General features: G+C 46.2%; 1 protein-coding gene across 3 annotated transcripts in view; it reads left to right on the top strand.

The window, feature by feature from the left end:
• Nucleotides 1-5,155: 5,155 nt before the first annotated feature.
• ADCY9 (adenylate cyclase 9) overlaps nt 5,156-13,717 on the top strand; it is a 137,676-nt gene continuing 129,114 nt past the window's right edge. Inside the window, exon 1 of one of the 3 annotated variants that reach the window (XM_079786752.1) lies at nt 5,156-5,590. In XM_079786752.1, coding sequence (XP_079642878.1) covers nt 5,584-5,590 — 7 coding nt within the window. In that variant the 5' untranslated portion in view covers nt 5,156-5,583. Of the gene's footprint in view, nt 5,591-12,995; nt 13,542-13,717 lie in introns of those variants that run through there. The other 2 variants (XM_079786753.1, XM_079786754.1) reach the window with 2 other exon arrangements.

Genomic DNA, 13,717 nt, shown 5'->3' with positions numbered 1-13,717 from the left:
GATTTTTTTTCCAATTTTTTTATTAAGGTATTATATGTGTACATATCTTACCATTGCCCCCCCTCCACACCCCACTCCCATATATGCCCCCACCCCCCAGAGTTTTGCATCCATTGGTTATGCTTATATGCATGCATACAAGTCCTTTGATTGATCTCTTATCTCCCCCACCTCTCCCTAACCTTCCCCTTGTAATTTGACAGTCTGTTTGATGCTTTACTGTCTCTGTATCTATCTTTTTGTTCAAGTTTATAATGTTCTTTATTATCCATAAATGAGTGAGATCATGTGGTATTTTTCTTTCATTGACTGACTTATTTCACTTAACATAATGTTCTCCAATTCCTCCCAGGTTGCTGCAAATGATGAGAATTCCTTCTTTTTTATGGCAGCATAGTATTCCATTGTGTAGATGTACCACAGTTTTCTGATCCAGTCATCTGCTGACGGGCACCTAGGCTGTTTCCAAATCTCAAAATAATCTTTTAAAGTAAACCATTGTCACAATAGTATTGTGAATTAGAGAACAAAAACCCAAATTTAAATTTGCTTTCATCAAGGAAACCTCATGTGGTAATCATTTGTTTCCCACTTTCCCTAGTGGTCTGAAGTGTGAACAGCATTTGCTGCTGACTTAAGCAAGCAGGCTGCCTGCTGGGCCCCATTCAGCTTTTGATCAAGGCAAATCCAGGGGCTGCCTTGGCAGTTAAATGCACAGATACGTGATGTGATGTGATGTGATGTGATGTGATGTGATGTGATGTGATGTGATGTGATGTGATGTGATGTGGCTGGCAAACCACTGCTGGATGTGAAGTGAGAGGGAGAGTTTTTAAGTGTGCCTAGCCGCTCACTTTCCTGGGTGCAGTGGAAGCAACCAGAATAGTCCCCTTTTTAGGAATGCCTTCTCCACCCTCCCTCATTCCAGTGGGCAGGCTAATAATAACCTTGGAGTCATCTGGACTCCTCTTTCTTTTTTATATTCCTTATCAGATCCATGAGCAAATCCTGTTGGTTCTACCTTGAGCATATATGTATAATCTCACCACTTTGAACTACCTCTGCTGGTACTATGCTAGACCAAGCTACCATCATTTCAGACCTAGGCTATTGAAGTAGCCGCCCACCGGGTGTCCTGCGTTTGCCCTGACCTTCTTATAAACTATGCTCAGCACAGTGAGCAGAGGGATTCTTTTTGAAATTTTAACACAAATCACGTAACTCTTCTCAATTCTCCTAAAAAATTTCCAGATCCCCATCATGCTCATAGTAAATCCTTACTGGGATATACTAAGTCCTTACAGGGACTTATTCCCCAGTGGTCTCGCTGAGTTCACCTGCCACTCTCTCCCTGGCTCACTCCACTTCAGTCACACTGTCTTCTTTTCTGTTCTTGGAACATACCAGGCAGCCTCCCATCTCCATGACTGTCCGACTCACTGATTCTTTGCTCTGCCTAGAACATTGTTCTCCAGATAGCCATGTGGTTCCCTCTCTCGCATCCTTCAAACCTTTGCCTTCAAATGTTTCCTCCTTTATGAGAACTATCCTGATCACCCTCTTTAAAATTGTAGCAATTCTCCCATCCCACAGCCAGCACTCCTGTATAATGTCCGAGTTGCCATTCCCACAGATTAGGGAGTGAATGGTGTTCCCTGAGCTTGTCCAACTCATGGCCCTGCTACTGGCTTTATTTTTCTCCATAGAGAACTACACAATTTTCTTTACTTTGTTTATTATTTGACTTTTTCCTACCTATGACTTGAATGTAAGTTTCATAATGGTAGGGCTTTTGTCCTTTTCCCCCCACTGCTATGTCACCAGTGTCTAGAATAGTGTTCAGCACATAGCAGGTGCTGAATACAGATTTGTGAATGAATAACTGATAAAGAGTTGTTTCCTCCTTTTCAATCTTATACGTTTCATTTTTCCTAATTGTATTATTACACTGATTGGAACAACCTGAATAATGTTGAATAGAACCAGTGAAAATTGTTAATCTTTGTCCTTTCTGATTTTCAAGAGACTGCTTTTAACACTTTAGCATTATGTATTAGGTTTGCCATAGGTATTTTTTGTATGTACTATTTATTAGGTTGAGGAACTTTCTATTCATAATTTGCTGAAAGTTTAAAAAATTACTAGTAGTTGTGGAATTTGTCTGAATGATTTTTCTGCATCTGTCTACTGAGATTATCAAGTGTCTCCTTTAACATACTAATGTGGTTAATCACATTAATAGATTTTCTAATATCAACCTTACATTTCTGAAGTACTCAAACTGGCCAATGGGAGGAATACAAGTAGAGCATGGTAACCTTGCCAAGCTGGGAAGACAAGCATAGGCATTCGGAGAGGCTAAAGCGGTTTGAATTTGCACAGCAGAGTCCCAGAGTGGACAATCCTTTGTAGAGAAAGAGTTCCAGAAATCTGGAGACTGTAACTGAATACGAAGCCACATGTACGCAGAGTGAAACTCCATGAGGCTGGTCAAAAGACATGTGGGGAACTGCAATCTGAACAATTCCTAGAGTCATATAGATCTGGGAAATATTCGAGTTCCAACCAGCTACAGGAGAAAGTTCTCACGGAACTCAGTGAATACAGATATCATTCATAGAGACCCCGGAGGGTCAGCCTAGTAGTCAGACTAAACTCTTTCTAGAGTAAAGGCTTTTAAGACTCATCCAAGCAAAGCATAAGAACATACCTTGAAAGAGTTAACTTAATCTGCATGTAACATAACTGCCTGTTAGAACAAAGTCTAGTACTCAGGAAAAGAAGGCAGCAAAACAATATAGAATTCACATGTATATTAAGACTCATAAATGACAGAGATGATATGATTAAAAGACAAGGGCTTTAAAACACCTATTGTAAATACGCTCAGTGACATATAGGAAATTGCTTATATAATAAGTGGGAGGAAAAAAATAACCAAATGGACCTGTAGAGCTAAAAAATTTAATGTGGCCCCAGCCAGTTTGGCTCAGTGGATAGAGCATTGGCCTGGGGACTAAAGGGTCCCGGGTTTGAGTCTGGTCAAGGGCACATGCCTGGGTTGTGGGTTCATCCCCAGTAGGGAGCGTGCAGGAAACAGCTGATCAATGATTCCCTCTCATCATTGATGTATCTATCTCTCTCTCCCTCTCCCTTCTTCTCTGAAATTAATAAAAAATATATTTTAAAAAAATTTAATGTGAAATGAAAATTTTGCCAGATTAATAGCAGATTAGACTCTACAGAAGAACAGGTCAGTAAACTTGCAAGCATAGTAATGGATACGATCCACACTAAAGCACAGAAAGAAGGAAAAACCCTACTAGATCCACTCTGTCCTGTGGGAAAATATTAAGCAGTACTAGTATGTGTAACTATTTGTATGAATTGTTGTATATTGTATTATTGAAGTCTCAGAAGGGGGAGGGTCAGGAAAGAAATATATTTGAGGAGATACCGGCCAAAGTTCTTTCAAATTTAATGACAACTATAAACTCACAGATACTCAAAGACTCACAAGCAGATAAACATAAAGACAACCTAACCCAGAAGGGGGAGGAGGTGGGCTAGAAAGAGTCAATGGGGAGAAAAAGGGCACATCTGTATTATTTTTAACAATAAAGATAAATTCTAACAAAGAAAGAAAACCAAATCCAGACACATCAACACCAAATTGCTGAAAACCAGTGATAATGAAAAATTGTTTAAAATTTAAGAAGGCTGGGTTGATACATCTAGGTTGATGACTTTTGCTCTATTATTCTGCAAGAATTAGTTTGTTACTCACTCACTAACAGGGACATTGGGTTTTCGCTTTTTGGCGATTATTAATAAAGCTGCTATAAGCATTCTCATACAGATAAAAAAAAAATCCAAAAAAAATCCAGAGAATAAAGATACATTAAATATAGAAGAACAAAGGTTAGAATCGCCACAGATTTCTTGTCAGAAACAAAATAAGCTAGAAGACATCAGAACATCTTTAAAGCCTAAAGACAAAAACACCATCAGTCTAGACTTCTATATCTAGTGAAAATCTTCTTCAAAACAAAAACAAACACAAGCATTTTTCAAATACTAAAGCTGAGAAAATTTTGTTTCCTGCAGATATGCACTATAAGAAATATTAGAGAATGTTCATCAGGCAGAAGGAAAGCGATACCAGATGGAAACTTGGATATACACATAGGAATGAAGACCACTGGAAAAAGGAAACAGAAAATAATTTTTCTTATTTAAAAAAAATTTAAAAGGTAATTTTTAAAAGCAAAATAAACCTTGTACTGTGGAGTTTATAACACATTTAGATGTAAAAAGTAGGGCAGAAATAGCATGAAGATTTGGAGAGGAGAAAACAAAAACCAACATTTTCTTAACTCTTTTGCAAGTTGATTGGCTATATGACTGTGTTCTGGTCTGTGATTTGAGCAGAAGTGGCACATGCAATTCTCAGGAGATAGAAAGAGAGAAGGCATGTCTTTTTTCTCTTCCTTCTTCCTGCCTGGAATTCTGACTGGAGCTCCAGAAACTTGGACAAAGGAATGACCTTTGGATATTGAACAATGACTTTTCCTTCCTTGGATAATGAAAGAGCAACAAGATCTAAGGAGCCTGGTTCTCCAATAGTCATGGATTGCCAGATCAAACCTGGATGGAGCCTTCTGGATATTTTTCAGTGAGAAAATAATTTATCTTGTTAGGCTACTGTTATTTGGAGGTTTTCTTCAACCCAGAGCTGAATGCAAGTCTAACTAATATGGTTAGCTATTTAAAGGAGTAATGCAATTGGTAAATCTCTGACAAGATGATCTAAAAAGAAGAAGAAGAAAAGAAGAAGAAGAAGAAGAAGAAGAAGAAGAAGAAGAAGAAGAAGAAGAAGAAGCAGCAGCAGCAGCTCTGGCCGGGTAGCTCAGTTGGATACACCCAACCAACTGAACCACACTGGCCAGGGCTGGCTCTGACATTCTAAAACATGTAGGTTGTGACGTTTGCTCTGTTATTGTTCTATTTTGGCATTTATAACATCGGAGAAAGAAAGGGTGCGCATATATAATTTCATAGCAGTCAGCCATTAGGAAGGGCAGGCATAACTTCTGTTCCAAGCAGGAAGCCTGTTAATAAAGAAGTGAGAAGCCCCTGGAACTAAATGACTCCATTTTGCCACCAGGAAGCAAGTCCTGGCCATTTTCTCATGTGAACTGGCAGGTGAAGTCTGCTCAGGCTTACTAACCAAGGTCGGCTTTTAGAGCTTCTGGTGGGGCTGACCTTCATTTGGCACCAGGCTGTGAGCAGGGCTCCTGCGTGAAACCAGCTCCCACTGCCTGCCTTTCAAAGCCCCTGTCTGCGAATGCTGTTCTTTCCAAGGGCCCCTGTCCTCAGAATCACCTGAGACTCAGAAATTCACCAGGAATCCCTTTGCAGCATTGCACATTCCAGATCCCTGCGTAGAGCGGCCACACCCAGATTCCACTCAAGAGCCGCAGCAGACCAGCTCTTTCTGTACATGCTCTCCACCTTTTCGAGTGTTCTTGCCTCATGGCTGAGCCATATGTCTGCATTTGTGTGTGACATCATTGGTCCCATATGAGAGGTAAGATTCTTTTTCTTTCTTAAAAAAATTATTTATTGATTTTCAGAGAGAGAGAGAAAAGGGAGGGGGGAGAGAGAGAGACAGAAAGTGGGGGGAGGGAGAGAGAGAGACTTGTTCCGCTCATTTATACATTCATTGCTTGATTTTTGTATGTGCCCTGAGCGGGATTAGAACCCACAGCCTTGCTGTATTGGGACGATGCTCTAACCAACTGAGCTACCCAGCCAGGGCCAAAGTAGGTTTCTTCATCCCAAGCACATTTCTGCAACCAGCCTGGTTCCACCTTTGGAAGTAGACACAATGGTGGGAGTCTGCCAGTGTGCTCTGTGCAGTGCCTCTTTTGCAAGGGCATCTCCAGACACCCACACTTCACCTCACAAATCTTCCAAAGGCTTCTGAGCCTCCTCTCCACATGACCACCTGCCTGACCTGCTTAATCACCTCATATTCCCTCTGTACTGCAGCCCAGCTAGCCTGCTCGATCTCCCCAGCACAGCCCACCCCCTAGCCTAGGGCCTCTGACTGGGACATTTGTCCTTGTGGGTCCTAGCCACAGTCTGATGCCCCCTCTGTGTTAGAGTTCTCCAGAGAAACAGAACTAATAGGATGTGTATATAGTACATAGAAGGGTAGATGGACCTAGATCTATCATCTATATCTATCTATCTAGCATCTATCTACAGAGAAGTTTATTTTAAGGAATTGGCACACATAATCATCGGGGCTGGCAAGTCTAAAATCTGCAGGGCAGGTGGCGGGTTGGAGATCCAGGGAAGAACTGATATTGATATTGATTTCAGAGAGAGGACGGGAGAGGGAGAGAGATAGAAACTTCAATGATGAGAATCATTGATTGGCTGCCTCCTCCATGACCCTTATTGGGGATTGAGCCCACAACCTAGGCATCTGTCCTGACTGGGAATCGAACCGTGATCTCCTGGTTCATGTTTTGACGCTCAACCACTGAGCCACGCTGGCTGGGCCAAAAGATATCTTTTAATCAAATACAGTTAACCCTTTAAACACTGCTGGGCTCACCCTTTTCCGTCCTGCTGGGGGTGAGGTTCTGTGGCTTTCTCTGACCCTTAAGCCTGTGCCCTTTCTTTGTCTCCATGACTCCCACAGAGCCCTCCACCCCTTTTCCTGACATGCTGATTGTTCTCTTCTACTGATGGCATTCATTTGGACTGATGGAAAATGTCATGGGTGTGTGAGTCAGGTCTGGGTTCTAGTGTAGACAGCTCCTTTCCTCGTCGGTGATATTGAAAAGGTCACTTTAGTCTACTCCTTGTGAAACGGTGATGTGTGCCCACCTCTTTTTAAAGTTTTTATTAAATTTATTGGGTTGACATTGGTTAATTAAATTACATAGATTTCAAGTGTATAATTCTACAACACATCATCTGTATATTGTACTGTATGTTCACCACCCAGAGTCAAGCCTCCTTCTGTCACCATTTATCCTCCCTTTACCCTCTTCCAAAAAAAAAAAAAATGGAACACTTCATGAATTTGCATGTCATCCTTGTGCAGAGGCCATGCTAATCTTCCCTGTATCATTCCGATTTTAGTGCATGTGCTGCCAAAGCAAGCACATGTGCCCACCTCTTATCACATGGGAAGTACCCGGCACAGCGTGGGCGCTTCATTTACTCGACTTCCTTTTCTCTCCAAGACCAGGTGCTACCTCCTCCCCTCACATTGGCCCCTCTCTCAGCTGTGAACGTGGATTGGAAGACTCAATATTGGTGTGTTAGTCAGGGCTCTCCTGAGAAACAGAACCAATAGGATGTGTATTTATAGAGAGAGGTGTGGGCCCTGGAAAGTCTGAAATCCACAGGCGAAGCTGGCAGACTGGAAATTCCAGCAAGAGTTGATATTGCAGTCAAGTCTGAAGGCAGTCTGAGGTAGAATTCCTTCCTACTCATGGGAACCTCAGTCTTTTCGACTGATTGGATGAGGCTCACCACATTATGGAGGGTAATCTGTTTTACTCAAGTCTACTGACTTAAATGTTAATCACATCTAAAAATACTTCACAGCAACATCCAGACTGATGCTTGACCAAACTGAGTACCTTACCCTGGCCAAGCTGACACATAAAATGGAATTTCACACCTGCCTTCAAGGTTCACCTTTGATGTTGGTGGCTTACAATGGCTGGCACTAGTGAGTATTTACTGCAGACCAGGTACTGTGCTAAGTGCTTTCTTTGACTTGTTTGATTTAATCCTCATAACAGCTATATGAAATAGTTTCTATTTTGATCCTCAGTTTATAGAGATGAGAGCTTAAGTTGAGAGAAGTTAAGTAACTAGCCTAAGGCTGCACAGCAAGCTGTGGAGCTGGGGTTTGAAGCCAGGCAGTCCCAATGCAGAGAGCCCACTGATTTAGTCTCACACAATGCTGCTGCCTCTTCTAGAATCTCAAAGAGACTCTGCTTCCTTCCCTGGGCCCTATTGGGATGTGCAGGTCTCCGAGGCATTTTCTGTCTTCTGCCCCTGTCTTATCCCCATCCCTGCTTGTTGAGAGCAGGTAGAGGGTTTGTTGAACAACTGAAGTCTAGAATTGTATGTGGCCCAGTGTCTCTGACTTCCACCTTGTGCCAGTGAGGAAGGAGATAGGGCAGATTTCTGCCATGTCCCTACCTTAGCAGCCAGGGCACTCCTGCATGGCCACCTTTCCTGGCTGGGCACTGGTGGGACCACATCTCCTGCAAATGGCACCGTGATCACAGGACTCAACTGATAAGGAGTCAGGAGGAAGCCCAGCTCTGGGCTCTGGAGTCAAATGAGGTTAGTCCCTTGTAGGGCATGGTGGCCTGCCTGCAGCGGAACACAACTTCCGCCTTCTTGGAATACTTGAGCGGCCCAGGAATGTAATTTTAGGCTGTCCTGGCAACACTGCCTTGACCCTTTAGGATTAATGTTCTTTCCCAACCTTCCTGAATCTCAGGAACCACTGATTCTGCCTGCCCGGCTCAGTGCTGTGCTCACTCACTGCCCTGGGAACCAGCAGGCTGGCCCTGTTTCCTGATTCCTGGATGATGGGCTGCCTGGCCTTGGCCCCGCCACCTGCCTGCTCAAGGCCTGTCCTGTCCTAGGTTGTTGCAGGAGCAGTAACCACCACACCCCTGTCCCCACCGATGAACAGGTTGACATGGTAGGCCTAAACCTGCCTTCTTCCTCTAGTGGGTTGAATAGTGTCTCCTCAAAAGATATTCCAACTCCTGATCCCTGGTACCTGTGAATGTGACCTTATGTGGAAAAGGGGTCTTTGTAGACACCATTAACCTAAGTATCTTGAGATTAGAACATCCTGATTGCCTGGGTGGGCCCTAAATCCAATGACAGCTGTCCTTATAAGAACCAGATAGCCCGGCTGGTGTGGCTCAGTTAGCATTGACCTATGAACCAGGATGAACCAGGAGGCCATGGTTCAGTTCCCCGTCAGGGCACAGGCCCTGGTTGTGGTCTTGATCCCCAGTAGGTGGCGTGCAGGAGCAGCTGATCAATGATTCTCACTCAGCATTGATGTTTCTAATTACAGCTCCCTCTCTCCTCCTCTCTGAAATCAATAAAAATATATTTAAAAAAAAAAAAGAGAGAGAGAATGAGGTAGAGAGAGGTTAGAGATCCTGAGATAGAGGAGGCCATGTGAAGATGGAGGCAGAGATTGAAGCCATGCAGGCCCCCAGCTAAGGACTGCTAGGAGCCCCCAGAAGCTGTAAGAGACAAGGATGGATCCTCCCCTAGAGCCTTTAGAGGGAGCACAGCCCTGCTGACACCTTGACCTTGGACTTCCGGCCTCTAGAACTGTGAGACAATAAATTTCTGTTGTCTTAAGCCACAAAATTTGTGATAATTTTTACAGCGCAACAGCAAAGTAACACATCCCCTAATTATGGGTGTGGGATCCAGGATGCAAGACCGGCCCTACCTTGGATTGAGAGCCTGACTCTGGCCAGCCTGTGGCCTGGCTGCGCAGCCCCTTGTATGTACCAGGGACCCACTGCCAATGAGGGAGGGACTGGATGGAACAGGAGTAAATTGAGTGCAGCTGAGTTAAAAGGTGGCATTCAGGGACTCACCCAAGTTCAAATATTCCCTATAGTATTTGTTAGCTCAACTTTGGTTTCCTCTGAAGATAGAGACCATAGTGGGAGTTATTACTATCAGGGTGGAACAGAGAGAATAGCAGGCTGGGAAACCAGGGATTCTTGAGCACTTCTGCCATGGACTGGCTCTGTGACCTCTGATGCCTGCCTCTGTGTGAGGGGGCCATTGTGTCTTGTCCCTGCACTTCACAGCACTGTTGTGAGAATCAAAGGAAGGAGTATAGGTATAAGACTCTTGCAAACTCTAAAGTATTTCATAAACTCAAGATATTTGTATTATGATTTATAGGGTGATTATCTGTCCCAATGCATTTATACTGCAGTGTGCGTTTGAATGTGCCTTTGTGTAGCTCAATGGGGGTGGGAGGAGGTGGTTTCCAAGCTACTTATCTCAAAGGGAATTATGATTGTCACCCCAGGTGACTTCTGATAGCCCAAGCCTCACTGATCAATTGATTGATGGGACGAACCTTCATGTGAGGCTAGTGAGGCTTTTTGAGAGCTTTTGCTTGAGTTTGTATGGATACATTCTGATTTGTGCTGTGTCTGGTGGAAGATCTGTGCACATCACAGATGGAGAGGAAACCCTACAGATCTGGCAGCGGCCTGAGTTGGATGGTTGAAGAAGGCTGTTACATCTGTCCCGTGTCTGGCACCTTTATGCTTCCTGGGGGTGGAGGAGAAGAGACCCAGGACTCTCCAGTGACTCCCCACCAGTTCTTGGCATCGTAATTATCTTCCTTTGTATATGATTATGCACCCAGGGCCTAATGCACAGTGCCAGGCACATGGTCCTCAATCTCAGGGTTATGGAATGACTCATGCTCTAACCTGGAGATGAAGGAAGCTCTGGCAGTTTATAGGTTGCAACAGCTGGGAATGTAGCCCAACTGCTTTCAGAAAACATACAAGAGAGAGGGTGTGGGGTGTATCACTACCTGTGTCTAAAAATCTGATGACTAATTAATATGTAAATGCTAAGTCACTACAAATGACAGGTGGACTGAAATGATTTGGGAAAGGGAGTTAAAGTGTAGACAGGCCATCTCTCAGAATACCGAGGAAAACCGTGAAATGGGGCGTGCAGGGTTGCATTAAGTGGGGGAATGTAAACCGTAAGAGCTGTCTCCAAGGGCTTCCTGTCCAGCTTAGTCAGGAAGTAGAAGACAGTGGGATACATGAAGGACCACCACAAGGCTTACAAAGGGTGGTGCCGGGGCCATTGAGAGTGTTGTGGCTGTAGGAGTATGACCCGGTTTTGAATCTGAGCTCTGTCCCTAGCCTTTATGTGACTCTTTGGGCACGTCACTCTTCAACCTCCAGTTTCACATCTCTAAAATAGGAACAATAATATCTACCTCAGAGGGTTGTGGTAAGGACCAACTAGATCACAAGTGAAAGTGTCCAGTGGTTTACTATTATTTCACTTACTGGCTTGGGCAATGCACTTTTCTGAACCTCAGTTTCTTCATCGGTAAAAATGGAATACGTGGGGATACCTGACTCACAGTTGATGTAATAAAGGTTTGTTTTTATTTTTAACTTTAAAAAAAAAATTTGAAACAGTTTTAGACTTAAAGTTGCAAAAACACTAGAGAGTTTCCTTATACTTTATAACCAAGCTTTCCCTAATGTTAATATCGTACGTAATTACAGTATAATGATAAAAAACCAGAAAATTAACACTGGCACAATGCTATTAATTAAACTGCAGACCTTATTCCTTTGTCCTTTTCTGTTCCAAGTTTCAAATCAGGATCCTGTACTCCATTTAGTTGTTATATTCCTTAATTTTCTTCAAGTTGTGACAGTTCTCAGTCTTTGTCTCTCATGACCTTGACATTCTTGGTGAGTACAGGTCAATTTCTTGGAAGAAACATTCTTGGTGAGTACAGGTCAATTACTTGGAAGAAATACTTCTCCAGTTTGGTTAGCTTGATGTTTTCTTATGATTAGATTGAGGCTGTGAACTTTACGCAGAAATACCACAGTAATGATGTGTTATATTTTGTTTTGTTTTTTCCTTTATTGCAATAAATACACATAACATAAAAACTTGCCATTTAGACCATTTTAAAGTGACATTTAGTACATTTATAGTGTTGTACATCTACCTTGTCCAGAACATTTCCACCCCCCAAAAATCCCTTACCCATTAGCAGTCGCTCCCCATGCCCATCCCTCAGACCCTGGCAATCACTAATCTGCTTTCTGTCTCTATGAATTTGCCTATTTTGGACATTGCATATAAATGGAATTTCCTCACTGGCTGTTTTCCCTAAGCATCATGTTTTCAAGGTTCATCCGGGTTGCAGCATGAATCAGTACTTTATTCATTTTTATGTATGAAGACTATTCTGTGGACAGACCACGTTTTACTTTATTTTCTAATTCAGCAGTGAAACCGGGGGTGGGCTCCGTCTGGGGGATGCGGGAAGGAGGGAGGAGACCCCTGTGAGTGGCAGGAAGTACTGTGAGGCGTGGGGAGAAGAGCCAGGATAGGCGCACTGGGGAGTATAGGACTGCATTTACACGGTGCAGACAATGCTAATGGAGGCCACTTGTAGGACTGTCGACTGGGTAGCAGATTGCTTCGAAAGTTTCATTTGTGGAAAAGGAAAAACAGTTGTTTATGAGGAGGGGGAGATGACCCAAGGATGCGAAGGGAATCTCTGGGGGTGGAGAATCTGGTTTTCAGTGGCACCAATTTTCTAGGGGCAACCACGGCCCCCGGAGACCTGCCCATCTGTCCGCCAGAGGCTGGGTCTACCGGGGAGCGTGCTCGGGAAGGGGCTAGTGCTGGGGGGAGGGCCTGTGCTCATTGCTTATAGGGAAAGGGGCGCCTCCCTAAAGGGTAGGCAAATACAGTAGTTGCGAACTTCTATTTATAAAAAAGGTGTGCCGAGGGGGAGGGCAAACATTTACATTTCCTCCACGTCGCACCCCAGCTGTTCCTTAACGAGCAGGCCTCCTAGGTTTCCCCGAGCGGATGTGGGGACCGAACCGCGGGGAGAGGTGGTCCCCTAGCCAGCCCCCGGGGCGGGCCAGCCCCAGCTGCACCGCAGAGTTCGCGGCGGGCGCGGCGCTGCCCCGGGCGGAGGGCGGAGCCGCAGCCCGCGCCCGCCCCCGCCCCATAGCCCCGCCAGCCTCGTCAGCCCGGCGCGCGCACCGTGCGCGTATTCGGGGCCGGCGTCGGCGGCGAGCGCGGGCCGCGCGTGCGCGCTGCGGCGGGGCGAGGGGCGGCGCGGGCGGGAGTCTGTCAGTGACAGCGGGAGGGGGCGGGGAGGGGGTCGGAGACGGCGGCTCTTCCGACATGAGGCAGCGGCACCGTGGGGCTCGGCAGTGGCGGTGGCCGCGGCCGCGGCGGCATCTCTAGCTCCCTTGGGAGGCTGCCCCGGGCCGGCGTCCCGAGCCGGCGTCGCGGGAGCGGGCTCTGCGGCAGTGCCGCGCACGGGCCGCCGGCTGAGGGGCCCGCGCCCTGCCTTCGGTGCCGGGCGTCTCCCGGGCCCTGGGCATCCCCGCTCGTTGGGTCGGCCTCGGGAGCGGGCGGGAGGGGCTGGCAGCAGCCCTCTCTAGACGGGTCGCGCTGACGGGGGCGGCCGAAGCGCCGCGGGCTCCGCAAACTCGCTGCCCGCCTCCCGCGGGGCCGCCGGGCGCGGGGCGGGACAGAGGGGTCTGGCCGGCGGCCTGACGCAGTGGAGGCGCCGCGCTCTGCGCAGCATGAGGGGCCCGCCGCCACCGCCCGGAGAGCCGCGTTTGCCAGAGCGGCCGGCGGCGTGAGAGCGCTCGGGGCCGGACTCCCCTCCGCCGCCGCGGTGGGCGCAGCAGGCGAGTGTGAGCGAGGGGACACGCCGCGGGCTCGGGCGGTGCCGCGGGCTCGGTGGACGCCGCCTCGCGGACCCTGGGCTTTCCGGCCCGCACCGGGTGGCTGGGGTCGGCCTCGAGGTGGGACGGTGGAAGCGCTGGTTAGACATTACCGCAGTTTTGTGAGCATATGGTGCCTTCGCAAG

The sequence above is a fragment of the Cnephaeus nilssonii genome (genome assembly GCF_951640355.1).
Source record: "Cnephaeus nilssonii genome assembly, chromosome: 2".
NCBI lineage: Eukaryota > Metazoa > Chordata > Mammalia > Chiroptera > Vespertilionidae > Cnephaeus > Cnephaeus nilssonii.
The sequence above is the reverse complement of the archived record's forward strand: the minus strand, read 5'-3'. Positions and strand labels throughout refer to the sequence as shown.